The sequence below is a fragment of the Amblyomma americanum genome, chromosome 3 (assembly GCF_052857255.1).
Source record: "Amblyomma americanum isolate KBUSLIRL-KWMA chromosome 3, ASM5285725v1, whole genome shotgun sequence".
Lineage (NCBI taxonomy): Eukaryota > Metazoa > Arthropoda > Arachnida > Ixodida > Ixodidae > Amblyomma > Amblyomma americanum.
The window spans coordinates 225,455,940-225,475,015 of record NC_135499.1 but is presented as its reverse complement, the minus strand read 5'-3'; the positions used below and the strand labels follow the sequence as shown (position 1 = coordinate 225,475,015).

The window sequence follows — 19,076 nt, the reverse complement described above, 5'->3', positions numbered from 1 at the left end:
GTCGGCAAAAAAGGAAGAAGCTTTTATTGGGCCCCTCGTGTCAGCGTCAACACGCTAGGACCAAACATTGCAATGCCCTCGAGAAATCAAGCACACCCTTTTACGAGTGTGAAGTTTGCGGATCATTATTTCTATCACAAAAATTCACCTTTTACTCACAAACCTTGACGTTTGTGAGCATCAGTAATCAATTAGATGGAATGCAGTTAATATCCGCGTTTATTAATGTGCGCACTTTGAGAGCCACAAGATGTGCGAGCCCACGAAACTCATGTGCACCGCGGTAGCCAGAAGGTGCGCGTCATCAAGTAGAACTGCACATGGAGCTTACTAACAGAGCAGCTAGAGCAAACGCCTGTGCCGAACGCATAGCATCAGCCCACAGGCATATCTACTGAGAACGAAAAGACTAGCCAAACACTTTCATCTGCAATGCGCTCAGCTCCGCCCTTTCCTTGCAGCAACGGCTGGCGACCACTGCCTTCGGAATGTGAACGCGAACTCACTGGAGACACGCGAAAAAAGTTCATATCACGCGACTTTTCGCTCAATCATGTGATGTAACGATCCAAAGGCTGATGTAGAAATAATTACATTTACCCTTGTATTGATGTAAGACAGGCGAATAAAAATCTACATCACTGATTTCATTTTTGAATGTACTGTCTTGATGAATGCTGAGCTCAGATCGCGTTACTTTTTTCTTGGCGGGAGAGACTGCAGCCAAAGATAGCAGCTCGTGCTTGAAGAGGCGCTCGCCAATCGCAGCTGCGACAGGAATGGCGGATAAGAGACACGCGTTCCTAGCTTTGGTGACGTTCCAGGGCAGCCCTGAAAAGGCCGTGTCCTGTCGAGCGCTCAGGCCCTCGGCAGGTCCGTGGAAGCAATGGCTCTCGCCAACAGCGGCGCGTATTCGTCGTGGAGCAGCGAGTCAAGCTCTTTGGCCACCGCGGTGCGCACGTGGTACTTGAAGCCCCGGTCGCGGTCCTCGTTCAGGTTTAGGTTGGCGCCGTGGGCGACGTCCAAGCTGACGTAGTCGATGAGGAACGTGCGCAATATGGCCTCCTTGGCCGGCGCTGCCGTCGCCTCAATGCGGGCCCCGCCGGTGCGCACGATCACGTTCACCGGGACAGCCTTGATGGTGCCGGCCAAGTCGTCTCCTTTCGTCTGCGGCCGCCACAGAACAGCGTAGAGTTAAACACAAGCGATGTGCACTGATGTCACAGCGTAGCACTGCAGGGGCTTAACATGCTAAGTAGGGACAAGAATCACGAACCCCTGCTAGTGTGGATTCATAGCTGCTCCTGATAAGCCGGTACTTATATAGGGCATTATGATTGGCCAATCGAGATAGTCCACCGTACAAACCAATCATGGTGCCCGCTGTATTATCCTCCGCTAGTTAGTAGTCACAATTGGCTAGTAGCCAGTCGTACGCAGTTATCGTGTTTTTTTACTCTTCTATAGCCAAGACAAGCGCACACCTTTATTCTTCATTGTCGGTGCTCTGGGTGACAAATGTGAAGAGGTTCATAACTTTGCGGGCCATTATTATTTTACCTCCAGAGCTGAACCGGAATGGAACCACTTGAATCAAAGGGTGTGTTGCTGGGCGAGTTGGTGACTGAATATCTCAGAAGAAAACCAGCGCAAAACGAGGAGACGAAGATGGAGCACGCACACACACACGAGAGCTGCAGTGTCTGCTCCTTCTTCGTCTCGTCTTTTTGTGCTGATTTCCTTTTAAGATAAGAACCGCTTGTTCTGACCTGGAGTGAACGTTTTTACTCGAGAAACAGAAATCGCTATGCATTAAGTTCTGCGCACGCCTTCTGCGGTACATAGGCCTCAGAGCACGACCGAGCAAGCAGCAACACGTACACACACTAAAAGGAGGCTTACAGCCCACAGGTAGAAAATTTGGCCTTGCGGTTGGTCGACGGAATTCAGTGCTTTAAAAATACTCTCAAGCGCGCTGCATGTGAAATGGAAGGTTCAAGACCTTTTCTTTAACCGTTTCATCCATGGACCCAACTACCTAGCCGTGGAAAGTTCCTAGCGTAGGAACTTTCTACAGCTCACTACAACAACAAGCCACCAGAGTACGTGGATACGTTTCTGCCACCTCTCCTTGGCGAAAAGTTCGCAAATACAACTCTCTTGACCCACAACAACTATGTCGCTCCTCGCCCTATGACTGTACAAGCTAAAGGAGGCAGCTCACTCACCACGGCCACGAAGCTAGCAGTGATGCCGCTGAAGTCCAGGGTGCAGCTGACGCTGGTGTTTTGGCCCACGCGTGCCGGCTTGTCACAGTCGCCCAGCCTCCGGATTCCCGTGTCGAAGCCGCGGAAAATGCCTGCTGTCATGTTCACCTTCAAGTCTCGGTTCGTGAAGCCCGTCTTGAGCACCTGCAGAGATGGACGGAATATAAAGCAAGCGTTCCTCTCATTAGGCGATATATGCGAGCGGCAAAGCTCGCAAAGAGCGCCGTAATGTACAGATGCAATAAAAATAGAAAGGCTCTAAAGACTGACAGTTCACTTTGGCTTGTTCTTGCCAGATTTTTTTCCAAGAAGGGCTGGAATTAAGTTTTTTTTTAGTGCGACTGGCCGCTTGTCAGAAGAGCATTGACATGGCCAGAGCAAAATTTCGTTACTGCAGAACTGGAGACATATGGGCAGGCACAGATGTTCGTAATTGGAGGAAAAATTGAAAGGAGAGCAGAAAGTTGCTTCCTATTTAGCCTGTGCCACAGCGCTGTCAACAAAAGATAGACGAGACCAGATACATTGCATACAGCTTCTTATGAACCGATTTGGATACAAAAGAAAAATTCTGAATCCGGCTTCTCTTTCATACTTTTGTGTAGTGTAGCAGTGAAAATTTCGAGGTTCTAAGAATGATTGCAATGAACTTCATACAATAAAAAAAGGTTCCAATGACTTTTTTTTTTTTTTGCTGCGATGCTCTGCATATTAGAGGCGTCCGCTTCTTTACACCTCAGTGCTGAAATGGCATTTGGACTCCGGTTGTCTGCTCAGCGTCCCTTCTCAAATGCCTTGTAGGCTTGGCTCCATAAGTGATCATAAGTGATCATAAGGCAGAAATAACTAAATATGAATTCTTAAAAAAATGTATCAAATGGAAACAATGCGTTCGGCGTCGGTCGTACGCAATAAGCTGGTATACCTTGAACTTGAAGAAAGGGATGACCGCCGAAGGGTACAGCCTGGGCTTTGCTTTCAGGAGGCGCAGCATCTTCTGTTGCAGCACATTGTCCATAAAGGCGTTGGCATCTCTTATTGAGCCGCCAGGTGAGGCCGGGGAAGAAACTGCACTTGGAGAAGAAAAAACTGACCCGGGAAAGTTCTTGCGGAAATCTACAAGGCTGCGAGAGTTTCGTGCACAGAAACAACCACTTTTTCTCACTTCGCCTAAACAGACAGGAACGAATGATATTACTACAAGTTCTAGGCACCGGACTCTACGGCAAAAAAAAAAAAGATCTTATTTTAGAGATCAAACATTGGGGCACCGTAATGATTAAAACAGCTTGTTTACGAGCTGAACTAGCAAAGAGAGTAGTAAACGGTCATGCAAAGATGAATTCATTGGTACATCGAAGGTTTTTCAAGTTTTCAAGTTTTCAACTTGGATGAAGGTATACTATTAGCTGAATCAGCCTTTCAGATAAATTTTCAGCGAAGCGGTAGTGTGCTTTCGACAAAAAATTTGCACTATATCTCGACGAGGGGTGCGAATAGCACATTTTGAAAACCGAATCGAACACAAATATTGTGAAAGACCAAATTGAGTACAGATCGATTAGTGAAAGAACAAACCTAATCGAGTATTATTACGAATATGCGTTATTTGTAGAGAATATTCGTGGTTTGGTCCGTGATTGCAACATCAGCGAAGCAGTAGCGACGGCACCAGGGCACGGTGGTAAAACTCATGCAGTTTCAGCTATCGCTGTCAAAAGATACGGCATTGATTTCCGCCATGGCCACGAAAAGAGGAATCCACGAACGAACTCAATGAGTGTAATGTCATACGCATGGAAAAACTAAGTGTTGCTGTACTGATGACAATAGAGAACAAATGAGCGCCTCGTCTCGGTAAAGGAGGAGGGAAGGAGCTTTGAGTCATGGCATCCAAGACCGGGTGAAAGGGCAGGATGTCCTAAACCTGGCTGAACCTTGCCGTGTCGCCCATTTTTGGAGATCATGTATGAGCATCATATACACCTCTTTACGACTGGACCGCATCGCGGAGCTTAACCCTTTTTCCTGCGAAGGCTGATCATAGCATCATACATGCGCGGTGTCCAGTGGTCCCTACTTTTTAAAAAGTCGTGGAAGAAAACTACGGTAATTCTATGTTCCAATTATCCGAAAGCGACTCGATAACTTGCGAACATATTCGCATAGTTTCGAATTGTTTTGAACACTCACTATTAGATTTGTTCAGCGAATCAAAAAGGAGCATAATTGATTCCCCGATCGAAAGTTTAGAATATTCGCACAAACTTATCATGTCGTCGTCAGGAGTAGGTGAAAGCGTGAAATGTACTGCAGGAAACGCTATAGCACATTCAATAATGGATCACAGGAGGTATAGTATCGCCACACCGGTATTGGACACGGCTTTCGCTTGTTGTACGTGCTCCCCTTTGCTCACCTATGGTGTTCAAGCTTAGCAGTTCTTTTTTTTTCTGCCGGCTACCATTCCGACAGAAAAAAATTCGGAATGTTTCGAATAGGCTCGCCTTCACATTCAGCCTCCGGTTCGCCGCCGTTTGTAAACAATGATCACTTAAGTTTGCCGAGAATGAGAGCCAAAAAAAAAGGGGGGGGGGGTCATAATAACCAGGTACAATGCAACATTTTTGTTCTTTGGGTTGTATTCTATCCTCATCAAATGTGTCGATATCTTCATTTATTGCTTTTATTTCTTTCAGATGTTTCTTCCACTTCTTTCGTAAAAAAATAATGTTCAGAATATTTTAAATTTCTTGATTGAGATGGGGAGGGGGAAGAGAGTGCTTTCACCACCCTGCCCATAGAACTACCCATGGAGAACACTACGCATGCTACCGGTGTGGCTCGCAATTACACCTAATGTTTGAAAATAAAAACTGATCGATCACGTTGAAAGAAATAAAATGGGGAACAGATACACAGTTTTGGAAAAACTGTGTATCTGTGTGTGTGTTTTGGACACACACACACACACACACACACACACACACACACACACACACACACACACACGCACGCACGCGCGCGCGCGCACGCACGCACGCACGCGCGCACGCACACACACACACACACACACACACACACACACACACACACACACACACACACACACACACACACACACACACACACACACACACACACACACACACACACACACACACACACACACACACACACACACACACACACACACACACACACACACACACACACACACACACACACACACACACACACACACACACACACACACACACACACACACACACACACACACACACACACACACACACACACACACACACACACACACACACACACACACACACACACACACACACACACACACACACACACACACACACACACACACACACACACACACACACACACACACACACACACACACACACACACACACACACACACACACACACACACACACACACACACACACACACACACACACACACACACACACACACACACACACACACACACACACACACACACACACACACACACACACACACACACACACACACACACACACACACACACACACACACACACACACACACACACACACACACACACACACACACACACACACACACACACACACACACACACACACACACACACACACACACACACACACACACACACACACACACACACACACACACACACACACACACACACACACACACACACACACACACACACACACACACACACACACACACACACACACACACACACACACACACACACACACACACACACACACACACACACACACACACACACACACACACACAGAGAGAGAGAGAGACCGCAATATCTGAAAAAGAAACCAGAAATACTGAAAAAAAATATATGAAAAAGAAAAAGTAGACATGAAGGACCGACTGCGGCAGGCGCTACGATGTGGCAAACTACAAAATGGAACCGTTTTCCCAATAACTTTCGGGCCTCCTGCTGTACATGGTACCATTAAGCTTTGTTCATAGGAATGCTCGTTAACAAGAACAAATTTGGTGTGCAAGAAAGCAGAGTGGGGTTTCGCAGGTCCTGGGGCGCTTGCACGGTAGCAAAGCTAGATCATCTGACATAAAGATGTGGCGGTATATGTATACTCACCGCTGGGAATTGGTCTGAAAATGCGCCTTGGAGGAACCGGAGGCGGCGTTCGGGGAGCTGCAAGAAATGAAAAGGTAGAAGAAAGAAAGCGACTGAGAAGGGGGTGCTTTAGTTTCAATTCGAGACGTGTAAGCTGCGCGGACTCACCGCTTGGTCTGAAGGAATTCCCGCTGGGTCTGAAGGTATTCCTCGGGCCCGGAAAGACAGGAGCCCCGGGCACGCCTGCATTCGAGGCGCTCATAAATTACGCTCCACAAAAATGTCTGCGAAAGCACAAAAACGACTAGCAAAAATTTTGTACTAACGTGAGGGGTCGTCATCTTCTAGCAGGTCGAGGAACTTGTAGAGTGTGTCCTCGTAGCGCTCTGTGGTGGTTGAGGATCCTGGGGCAGCGAATCACGTGACGGTGCGGTAGACCGAAACGAGGGAGAAAAAAAGCCTAATTAGTTCATATACAGTCTTAAAACGTTGTCTACACCGCTTACATATATAGATAGCGATTATTACTGTTGACTGTTCATGGGAACGCCACTATCTCCAGATATTTAATTTCTCACATAAAATTTCTCTCAGTTCTACGCCACATGTAGAATATAGCTTAGTCGTTTTCACGCCTCCTGTATCATGAATTTTGAAGCACATCACTGGTTGTGCGTTGCATTTGTTCGACTGTCAGCCCTTTGATACAATCGATACAAGAAGTTAGTAGCGAATGTGAAGCAAATATTTATGTAAGCTCACTCGTGAACAAAGATAAAGATGAAAGCAGGTCTCGTCGCATCATGCCAGGAAAGAATTTAAGTTAAAGATTAGCACTTAACATCAAGTGCTTTTTTAATAATAACAGAAGCATGTTCATTGCGTTTAACAGCAACGAACTAGGTACCACTTCGCGAGTTTGGGAAGAGACTTCTCGGCGGCTGAAGCAGGGCCAGCTGTTGAAGCGCATTGCAAGCAAATCTGCTCGATTATCGGGGTTCCTTGCGTCCCATGTTTTTGGGAACATAAGCCGGCCACATCACCTGCCGACCCTGACCCTTTTTGCCTTGCTTGCCACCTTCCGTTACAGAGGGACACAAAAAAAATGTCACTATGGGCTCAAGCTGTTTCGCATATAAATCAGCTATATTCAGGAAGAGAAAGGCAACCTAAGCTCCAGTAATTGTAGTCATACACTATACAAGTACAGTTAGATCAGCGGCATTCTCATGGTGGCGAAGAAGGCTCGAACTATCCGCTCATATGGCATGAAGCCAGTAGCAGCGTAGAAGGTGGAGGCAGGGGCATAACCGCGAAAAAATTAAAGGATTGCGTTTAGAGAAGAAAGTATGACATACTTTGACACCTGACGGCAACCACAGCGAGGCAGACCAGCATTAACCGGAGCATCGTGGGAGAGTGTGCGACCTGGATAGAAAAAGTGCAGAGGTGGTTTAAGTGTACACAGCGTACCTATGTCAACTTGTTAGCATACAGCATATGACGGCAAGAATGAAAATAAAAACGAATAAACTAGAAACCGAAAGAAGCCTCCTATTGTCACAAGCACGTCTGATGTTGATTTCTCAGTGTTATTTTCAAAAATGTGAGAGATACATCTGTGCGCTATGTTGAGCTAGATTTTACAGCAAAGCGGCCATTGTTTGCGTCACACGAATCAATAATTAACGATTAGTTAACTAATATTAACTAATGAATTTTTGATTTCCTACTTAAGGGGCCAAGGTTGTATCACGATGTTTATGGCCGTCAACAATTAAGCTGAGCTCGGTTTTTAAATTTGCTTATTCGGCAAAGTGGTTCGAAATATCGGACGTCAAAAATATACGCATTTCAAAGCTGGTTGAGTTGGTTTTCTCGCATTGCATATTTATAAAATTGCCTCTCTCGCACTTCTTACACATCAAACACAGGCACAGTTGGGGTATTTGATTATGTTAAAAAATTTAACTTGATTTCGGCGGTGACACCACTCGCAGCGACACCCGTTTATCATTAGGCTATGCCGGAAAGCCAACTCAATAAGTTTTCAAACGGGTATTTTTTACGTTCGATACTTCGATACACTTTATTAATGAAGACAACTTAAAAACGGGGCTCAGCTTAGACGTTGGTGGTCATCAATTAAGCAATATAACCTATTCCCTGAAAATCAAAAATAAAATGGTAATTAAAGTAAAATTTAACTAGTTAATCATCAAATTTTATTTATCTATGTGGTGTAAGTAATGTCCGCCTTGCTGTAGAATCCAGCTTAAAAGACAGCATCGACGTATCTTTCACAGTTTTTACAGTAACAATCGGTAAAGGTTAAAAATATACAGGCTGTGTACTAAAACGGAGGGAAACGCGGGAAATGCGGTGGTTAGATGGGTCTCGCTTCATCTTCATTCCTTTGAAAATGCTTGCTAATGTCCATATATACAATTGAGACAGAGGCTGGAAATAGCAGGTGAAGGGGCGGTAATTCTGTGTTGAAGTGATACAAGTATCAGTGCATTTATCGGCGTTTGCTCGATCCGTAAAATGTGCACTGAATGCACTTGTACGTCTGTTGAACAGAATGCGCGTGATCATCTTGTACACATGAGCAATACATACTCAGACAGAGATCATTAGAATGCCCACGTGCACATGCACACACATAAACCTGTAACGACACCGCCACCACCACAGCCAAATGAGAATGAGAATCAGGCAGCTGAATCGGGAAGAACGAACTGCGATTTTATTTGAAGGAGAAGAAATGCTTCTTTGGTCAAATACCATTGCTAAAGTGCGATGACCGCTCTCCGAAAGTGACAACGAGTCTTGTTTGTCTTTCTCCAAATTCGTTGTTAATTTTGTATTTCGGAGTCCAAATTCCCCTTGAGGCCAACGACATCAGCAATTCAGGTGTCGCTTATTTCGTGTACACATATCTGCTCTTGGCATCTGGTCATAAAGCCTCATTGCCTATCCCTTTGCGGCACGGCGTCTGCGAACGGACACGCCACTTTTCAATCGTTTTTCAAAACATCTAGAGCTTTTTCACGAAGTCAATGATGTCGGCAACATTTGAAATCCCCGCTGGACAGAGTGATAAGTCCATTTCGCGCCTAGAAAAAAGGTCGCTTTTCAAAAGCAAGAAATAAACGTGGATGTCGCAAAGTTCTAAGCAGTGATTTCTGAGGCTGAAACATTTTTCTTCTCTCAGGTAGTCTGATTTTTAGGCTGATTTTTCGCTGCGTAACTCGCTTCTAATGTGCGTTTTTGTTTTGGTAAGAATATGGCTGAAATTTTGCGAGAGTAGAAAAGTGAACGCCGTGCATGAATTCTGAAAGTTTGTCAGCCATTCATGTTTTTTTTTTTTTTGGAAAATAATTGGTTGGAAATATACGCACACATTTTCAGACTTTTCTCGATAGTAGAATATAATGCGTGTCTGCTGCATTGAATAGCAAGTTTCGAAGAGGTGGCGGCAGTGGTCGATACATTCGTTCTGCGCTTCACGAGGAGCGTGCCCGACGACAGTGCAAGCTTCGAGCGATTGTATCCAAAGATAACTGTGCTGTTTGACTGATAGGTAAAAGCTAAGTACGACAGAATGACTAAAACATAGACCAACGGGCCGTGAAAGACGAAAGAGCTACAAAATTCCTTCTTTTAGTGAAGGGAACTAATGAAAGCTGACTTCAGTAATTGCACAGCTGAGGAAACGGCATTACTCGCAGTATGGCAACAAGCTACGTGGCTTCGATTTAAATTAGACCACTTCAAGTGTGTGTGTAGGCTATTTCCACTTAGCGAGCTTTGCGTTCCCGCTTACTCTCAAGCAGAAGGAATTAGCCGTTAAGTCCGTGTTTTTTTTTTTCATAATTGCATAATTTCACTAACTTTCCTTCGAGGGCATGTTATATTGACTGGTCGTGACTTGGAGTGTCTCATTTAGGTGCAGTTGCTCTTTACAGCTCTTGTCCAGAGGATGGTGACTACAAAACAAATCTGGACCACTGAGAGACAACACAGCAAGCGAAATAATGAAGACCATGATGATGGGAAGTCTTTTTTTTATACAGGTGTGTTTTCTGGATTGTTTTCTGTCTCTGTCTCTGCCTTTTGTTTTCTTTTTCTTTGCTACCCTCCTTTCAGGCTGCTTATGCAACGCTGATCGCCGGGGGCTTCGGATATGACAGTAATTATCTCGCAGGTTCGGTTTCCTGTTTCCTGTCCGAGAAAAACTTCTGCGTAATTTGCGGGAGCTGATATAAACCTTGCCTCGGTAATATTATTACAACCTTGCTTCGGCAGGTTAAGCAATCTGTGGCTTTATTCTGGAGTGAAAACTTGGACAAGGTAAAGCATTTAGAAGCACTCATTTTCTGCACTTTGTTTAGGCCCAGGAATTTGTTTCTTGCTGTTATTTATCGTTCTGAGCAACTGTTTGCTTTTATCGCACATAGCGGCCATACTTCGGTCCTCATCTCCGCACTTGTAGACCACAGTACCGTGGCTCCCAACACTGGAGCGGGTGCAGTCAAAGCTACTGGCAACAAAATGCGTGCACGTTTTAAACTCCATACCGAAAGATGGCGCCAGCAAGCGCAGTGCTGCAGTGCCGTCACTTGCCACTCGGCAAACACAACACCGCGCGAAGAAAAACGTGATTAGCCAAGCAAACTACTTCCGCGTCCTAGCACTAAGCACTAAAAAAGAAAAAGTAAGGAACAAGCGACAAACCCGTTTGCAACTCCGTCAGAAACTACAAGAGTGAAAATAACGCTTCAGGGCACTGCGGCACACCCGCATGACGTCATACATTGCAAATGTGCAAATAAATAATCGTGTCTAGGATACCAATCAGGTAGATTGCTTGCTTAAGTGAGCGCACAAGTTCTCGCCCCTGGAATCTCTTCTCAGAAACAATTGTGAACTTGTGAAGCTCTCCTTGAGATACACGCGTGACATGCGTTCTCAACACGCTCTAGAGGTGGTGGGAGTTGACCTTATCTCATTTCATCGCAAACGAGCTTCATGCTGGAGCCCGCAGATTGCCCTGCATAGGAATTTACATTGCGCGATGATAAAGAGCTGGAAGTGCGAACTTACCCTGAGCTGACACATTAGCGAAGCGCGACTGCGAGCGGACTGTGTTTACTCCTCGTGGGGAGACCTTGGCACTGCGGTGAGCTCACGTGTCGATCGGAAACCAGCGCCGGATGTCGGGGCTGCTGTCCGCGCGACAGCGGCGACAACTCTGCCCGCGCTACGACGTCGACATCGACCGAGAACACACGCCCGCGTTGCGAGCAGCGGCGGCCTCAAGAAAACCGGTTGCGTCCCATGAAAACGCCCCCGAGCTGAACGACAAAATCACCGCCCTCCGCGTCCTTGGCACGGCCAGCGACGAACAGACCGATGAGTCGTAGCGGCGTGCGTTGGGTGGCGCGAGGCATGTCATCGCTCACGATCAAGACGGATCGGTTGCCTCCTCCGGGTCCATTAGTCGCGATTGAGCAATGGTTCGCGTGAAATGTGTGGGATGAGAGCATTAGCATGCGGAATTTATGTGCGCGTTTCGTTTATCTCTGTGGCTGTCGGATAGCATCCTTGCGGACCGACCAGAAGATTCAATCGTCCAAGTGCCGAAAACCTCACTCCGAGGGCCGACAGGTGAAGTAAGAAACGTGTGCCTTGAGTCCATGAAAAATTAGATGTGGGCCATTTTCTGGTTTATGGGGTTAAACGTCACAAAGCAACTCAGGCTATGAGGGACGCCGTAGTGCAGGGCTTCGGAAATTTCGACCACCTGGGGATCTTTAACGTGCGCGGACATCACACGTGCGCTTTTAGCATTCCGCCTCCATCGAAATGCGACCGCCGCGGGCGGGATAGAACCTTTGTCTTTCGGGTCAGCAGCTGCGCATCATAATTACTAAGCCACCACGGCGGCCGGGTTATGTACTGTTATTTTGCGATGATACACCAAACGGACTCGTAACATTCTCTTCCAGGACGTCAGGCGCAGACTGATGTGAGTGGCGTACAATGCCAAAAGAACTCAGATTGAGTGCGTACAACCATATAATTGAATCTGATACGTTGGAATACCCGCTTCTAGCCCATGTTCCGCATATAACAATTATTACCGAGACCTGGCTTCACAATCGTATCAGACATGACTTGGTTCATATTCTTCTGTATTATCACATCTTCAGGCGTGACCACTTTTCGTGCTGCGGTGGCTTTGCTGTAATCGTGAAAATTCTGCTAAATGGTTTGCTGCTCAATCAGCTTGGTGACCACGAAAGGTTGTTTGTTAAAGTTAATTGCTGTGGCCATCTATTCACTGCGTGTGCTGTCCACAGGCCTTCGTCCTCCTTTCCCAGTTATGTGCTAAAATTGCATGATAATGTTCTAACAAAAATGTTCCCCTAATCAAGGCTGGTGATTTCAATCTTGTCGATGGAGACTGAGTAATACTCGCTCTACTTTTGGTTCTCCAGCTCCTCTTGGCGTGATTATGTTAACGCGTGATTTTATTCAGACGGTTAAAGAGTTTACCAGAGTACAGGGCAATGCCGGTTCTATTTTATACCTTATTCTTGTGATCTGTGGTGAATCAAACTATTTCCTTGGTGATGGCAGAATTTGCGATCACAATATCGTTCATCTCTCTTTTTATGTAGCGATAGCTACATTACGGTAGCATTTCGAGCCCTCAGCATGGCAGCGCCGCCACGCTGTCACGTGGTTGGGCACCTGGTGCGGAGCAGCTGCCGGCGACGCGGCGCCGTGGTTGATCACGTGGTTCGTCACATGGTTGGTCACGTGACCAAGTTCCACTCGGCCAGCTGTAGATATCGCGTCACTCTAGGTTTAACCAGAGCTAAACCACCACCAATTTTCTCTTCTTGAACCCAAAGAACACAGCGGACCGTCGAAACAGACTATCAATGATTATACGAATGCTTATTACCAGACTATCCGTGATCGGGTATGGTTCGTTTGTGACAATATTTCGCAAAACCACAATTTGATTTTGAACACGCTGAAACAATATAAAGATTGCCCTACAACCGCTAAAGTTAAAGTTACTGGCTTAAGGTTCATTTATATAAGACCGAAATTTGGATATGCAAGCGCACCGTGGAATCCATTTCTCAGCAAAGATATACATTCACTTCGGGTGGTGTGAAGAAAAGTGGTTCGTTTTATTTTCAACAGCTATCAACGACACAATAAACCATCGCAATTCATGGCCGCGAAGATATTCGGCCTTTGGAAAAAAGAGGAGCATTAACCAGGCTGAAGGTTCTGTTCTCCCCACTCTGCCATGAGTATAGCTTTAATACCTCCTCCAAAGATTACATACGTCCCGCTTGAAAAGACACCAGTGCAGCTTAGTGTCATACTCCACCAACACTAATCTTTTCAAAACTCGTTCTTCGAGCGCACTAAAGCGCTATAAGATAGCCTACCAGCCCATGTCTGCCGCATGCGGTGATACTAATTTTGAAGAACGTGGGCTCTCTTTTATTTGCTGCAGTTCTTTTTCTCTTCGCTCTCATGTGCAGCTATCCTTGTCCTACTCGCTGAATACTCTCTGCTTATTTGGCGCCCCATAAAGTGTTTTCCGTATGGAACTGGCCGTCTACGCACATCTTTTCCCTTTTTCCAGAAAAAGTGTTGTGCTCCGCTGCTCTTTGTCTTTGACTTCGTTCATTCTTTTTAACGTGTAAGATCGATCGTATATAGCGTTCATTTTGTTGTATCGCATTACGTTATAATATATTTTTGCTTGTTTATTCTTGTTTACTTCGTGTTTCTTTTTTCTCCCCTCGAATTGGCCATTGGGTTGCGGCATTCTTGAAACACGAAAATAACAAAGATAGATGAGGTCAACTGTTTTTTCTTTTTATTAAGAAGCTGTCTAACTCTTCAATAATTCCTTACGATGTCTTAAATACTTGATTGAAAATTTTCTAAAATGCCATTGTGCTCCTTCGTTATCTTCTCCAACATTTTCGAAGATTTCGTTATCCTTTGCGTACTATTGCTGAAGTGAATTTTGTTTTTCTGAAACGGGGACGGCCATTTTTTGATGCCAACGTTTTGTTGCACGACATCTCTTTTTAAAGACTTCTTCATCCAGATACCCGTGCGTAGGACACGTGGCCTTAGTGTCGCCTTATTGTTCATGTGACCTCAACCTACAATAAGCTGCTGTGGTTGCAGTAAACAAGCCGACATTGCGTCCCTTCGTGAGATTTGGTCGCCTTCAAGACTCGGTGACTCACGACGGCTTCTTGTGCCACTCGCTCTGTCCCGCAGCTTATGCGTTTCTCGCGGACGTATGTCACCCGCCTCCCGCCAACGCCTTGGTTCGCGAACGAGTACGTACACTCGGGCGTGAATTGAATACAACTCTAAGGCTCTGAGCGCCCCAGCTCGCATTCGCGTGAAGCAAGCGCTCTTCGTAGACAGCCACTTCTGTGGCCCAAGCATGAGTAAACAGGATGCCCGCGCGTCACTCTGTACTGCAAGAGTTATACGATTGTCCCATGCACTTACTCCGAAACGCAGTAGTAGTAGCTGTAGTAGTTGTTTGTTTTATGGTTTATGGGGTTAGTAGTAGTAGTAGTAGTAGTAGTAGTTTGTTTTATGATTTATGGGGTTAGTAGTAGTAGTAGTAGTAGTAGTAGTAGTAGTAGTAGTAGTAGTTTGGTTTATGGTTCATTTTAGTTTAACGTCCGAAGGCGACTCAGGCTACGAGGGACGCCGTAGTGAAGGGCTCCGGAAATTTCGACCACCTGGCGTTCTTTAACCTGCACTGACATCGCACAGTACACGGGCCTTTAGAATTTCGCCTCCATCCATATTCGACCTCCGCGGCCGGGATCAAACCCGCGTCTTTGGGCCAGCAGCCGAGCGCCATAACCACTGAGCCACCGCAGCGTGAATAGTAGTAGTAGTAGTAGTAGTAGTAGTAGTAGTAGTAGTAGTAGTAGTAGTAGTAGTAGTAGAAGTAGTAGTAGTAGTAGTAAGAAAAGGAGGAGCAGGAGGGTCAGGTGGCTTGGGAGACGAAGCAGCTGCCGCACCCGTGGTAGTGTTCCAGATCAGTTTAAACGCACACAGTTTCCACACTCAATCAATCACTTTCAGATGACAAAAATAGCTGAAAAAAATATACATCCTAAAAGTACATTATAGCGCGTGTCCTCTGACTTTCTTTGCATTCACTTTCCTTCCAAGATAGCTGTAATGGTTGTATACATGGCGAATACATTATATGCCAGTTAAGGTCAACCAACACCACGGGGGCGGTTGCAAGCGCCGCACAAGGCGTGCTCTGTCGCCTGTCAGAGCGGTGGCTAGTGGCCCTGCCTGAACCACTGGCTACGCCTTAGAGGTGATGAATATTTCAGTCGTAACAACTCACTTTGTCGCGGCACTATGCTATATATGAAGGGATAAATTGACAAAGCAGTACACGTACAGTAAAATGCCTTTCATGATCAAAAATCTCCAATATCTTCGTACATCGTATTGTTATGCACTCTTCATGCAGTGAACTTTGTCAGTCCCTTTGTAGGACATTGCCCTTCACCATTTAATATCTAGTAGCATCACTCGTTGGTACACCTCAGCCAAAATTCGGTGCCCATTTATTTTTATTCTTTTCACTGGATTAATTTTTTCCTTCATTTACTTATTTCTTTTATAATTTTGCAGAACCTATCTCCATCCGGCTTTCTATTCCCAATTCCCTTCCCCACGCAGAGCAGCCTGTCAGCGAATTTTTCATGCCGGCAAAAATCTCTGCTTTTCAATAAACGGTTCCCTTTTTCTCTCTCGTTCCTGTTACGATGCTCATCAAGGCTGTTGTCGCTAACCGTAGGGAACGTTGATGTCTTGCTAGTAGACTGTCGAGTGAAAATTATTACGCCAAGGTGAGCTCCGAATGGTTCGCTGACCAATGCATTTTATTCGGTGCAAACAATTCCGTTGTCGTTTTTTATAGCGCAGCGCTGATGGCAGTAATAGCACAAAATTATTGAGTTTCTAAGACCCAATGGCAAGCTTGCGAACTAGTATAATTTTGGGTGGTCGGAAATGCAAATCGATATTCAGCTTCTGAGTTTCTTTAACGTAAGCCGTAAGGCTGCTATACAGACGTCCTTCCATTTCTCCCTCGGAATGTTTGACAAGTACTTTGGCTCTCGATCACTCCCTCGGAAGGCCTTTCACTTAGCCACCGTAGCTCCTGTCCATGGAATGTTGAACTGATCTGGGAAATACGAACTTACAAACCAACAGGAGGTCAACAAACCAAGACTAACAAGACATGAAAACAATTAAACTTACGTCTCTGAGGGAAACACCCGGGCGGATCTTGCAGTCTGTGCCGCTCATATATTTACTGATGGGCCGAGAGACAGATTTACGGCTTCGTGACATCATGTCGGTTTGTTGTTGTTGTTGTTGTTGTTGCTGTTGCCTCAAATACGATGGCACATACCCACGGTGGGGGATTGGCCAGGATTTGGTTCTTATTACTCTTCTGCCACCACTTCTATTTCTTCCGCATTTTATCCGCTTCCGCTAGGCTTCGAGTTCCGCCTTGGGCTCAAAAGCAACCCGAAGGGTATACGGCAAGTGTTTAGGTCGCGGTTCTTCAAAATGTGCGTCATCTTTCCGATTCGTCGACTTCAGTCCTAGTCCGCTGTTGGGCAGATACATTTCAGGAAGCGCACAGGACCCAGGCAACTTAAGTTATCATAGTGGTGTTTATTACCAGGGGATAATAGTTAGTTATTCTGTCATTTTAAACTGATGAGCCGTGTGCATAGAATGTTCCTCAGTGATGAATTTTGTCTGATGTACACCTAAAGACACACTAGGAAAATATTCAAGCGAGTGCATTTCATCGCTATGCTCTCCTCCTTCGGAGCAGTTGCAAACATCATGTTCTGTACAGTGCTTCCCAGACCTGTACACAATTAGGCGAAAGTGTTAGAGATTTCAACACTTCAAGCGTGACGCTACTAACCGCAGCACTATAGCCCACCATGCTGCAGAAATCATCCGAGAACACTTTTGAACCTGCATTCAAGCCTAATGATTGCATTAAGGGGCTTGTTTTGTCGTATTTCCGCCCATGCACACCATTTCGCCGTCTGTATCATGAGAGGCGCTCTCGAGAAGCTATGTTTTCCCATTTACCGTTTTATGACCAATGCACACCTTTTTCATGGTTTCGGTGTCGAGTATGCTTGGTGTTGCAGGGTGTTCTTGTCAGCGGCGAAAATTGGAAGCACATTTCATTCACGCTTCCCGCGTTTACTTTTACTGGATTGCTCCTCTGGTCTCCCCAAACAAGGGCTGCAACTCGGTACTTTTGAGCAATGGGAGACGGCGCTGTTCAGTTCGGAACTGGCTGTCCAACGCTGGGCTCTCGAACGAGCCCACAAGGTCATCACAAATTAAAGCCTTCTGGCCACCTAGCATCGACCTGAGGTGCCGTTTTCCTAAGTCCGGTGATCGGTGTGTTAGCACAGCATCAACTTCATTATCAGTCGAAGAATACGGCTTTTATATGGTTTAATAGTCTGACCCCATTTAATTTCTAAACGTACCTGACTGCTGTTGCTGGCTTACTCATGTATATTTTTTGTTGGTTCTTGCTGTTGTTTTCTCTTAGGTTTTAGTGTTTATAAAGTTTGCTTATTACGTCATGTCTGCTTTTGCTACGAAGTTTTTTTTTATGATCCGTTTTCAGTAAACCATCCGCAACTTGGCAAAGTACCACCGGCTCTTTGACGCCTGTCTAGTGAACTGGCTTGTGCGCGTTTTTATCACCCATGAATGTGCGAGTTTCTTTCATACTGGTGCTGGACACTTCTATCAGGTTAAGAATCTCCCGCGATTGGTCATGTGATGCTTCCACCTTATGTACAGTATTGGAAAGCCTAACCTGAAACGCTGGAGTACTGACCAAATTAATAGCGGCTCCGCGCAGCCCCGAGAACTGAACCAACAACGAAGGCAGTGGCGCTTCTCTGCTCTCTTTCTGGTGTTCCTCTTCAAAATCTTGCATGTTACAAAAGCCTCACGGTGCAATCGAAGGTTATATGCCGCCACTCCGTCACTCCAGGTAGAGCTGTGTAACCTAGCACTTACGTGGCCTGCTTGTCCTAATAAAAAAATCGGTAGTCAGCACCTGTGTAGTTCTTGTGCTTCTTCACCACCCTCTTTTTTTTTCGCGCTAATACAGACGTTTCCAACCTGATTGCCGCCATATTGCGGTTGGTCTGCTTCTTGCTCCTGGTGCTACTATTAATCCACTATGCCTGAGGGAGGGGCGCGCAGCAGCTTAGTGAACAATGGTATGGTAGCGCCAGGTGAAAAAAAGGAGTCCGGCCAACAATCAATCATGTACAAGCGCAGAACAAACAGGGACAAAAAAGGATGGGACACCACAAGCGCTCGTGGTGTCCCATCCTTCTTTGTTCCTGTTTGTTCTGCGCTTGTACATGACTGCAATGCACCAACTAGCCCAAAGGTCGGTGCTCTTCAGCCAACAATATGCTGGAAATCAGTTTGAAAATGTTCATATATTTTCGTGAAGAGTAACAGTCTAGCCCACAAAATTTTTTTTAATTCACTTCAACCTTTTAT

At 45.7% G+C, this 19,076-nt stretch overlaps 1 protein-coding gene across 2 annotated transcripts; it reads right to left on the bottom strand.

The window, feature by feature from the left end:
- Positions 1-3: 3 nt before the first annotated feature.
- On the bottom strand, positions 4-11,807 carry LOC144126242 (salivary anticoagulant protein P23-like). Of its 2 annotated transcripts, none has more exons than XM_077660300.1 (8): positions 11,505-11,807; positions 7,754-7,823; positions 6,722-6,799; positions 6,564-6,638; positions 6,417-6,473; positions 3,193-3,335; positions 2,229-2,411; positions 4-1,167 (listed from the first exon to the last, which is right to left on the bottom strand). In XM_077660300.1, the coding sequence occupies exons 1-8, from the start codon at positions 11,517-11,519 to the stop codon at positions 859-861; spliced, it is 930 nt and encodes a 309-aa protein (XP_077516426.1). In that variant the 5' UTR covers positions 11,520-11,807; the 3' UTR covers positions 4-858. The 2 variants fall into 2 exon arrangements, with proteins under 2 accessions (XP_077516426.1, XP_077516425.1); XM_077660299.1 differs by having other exon boundaries at positions 3,193-3,356; positions 11,505-11,706.
- Between the last annotated feature and the right edge of the window lie 7,269 nt (positions 11,808-19,076).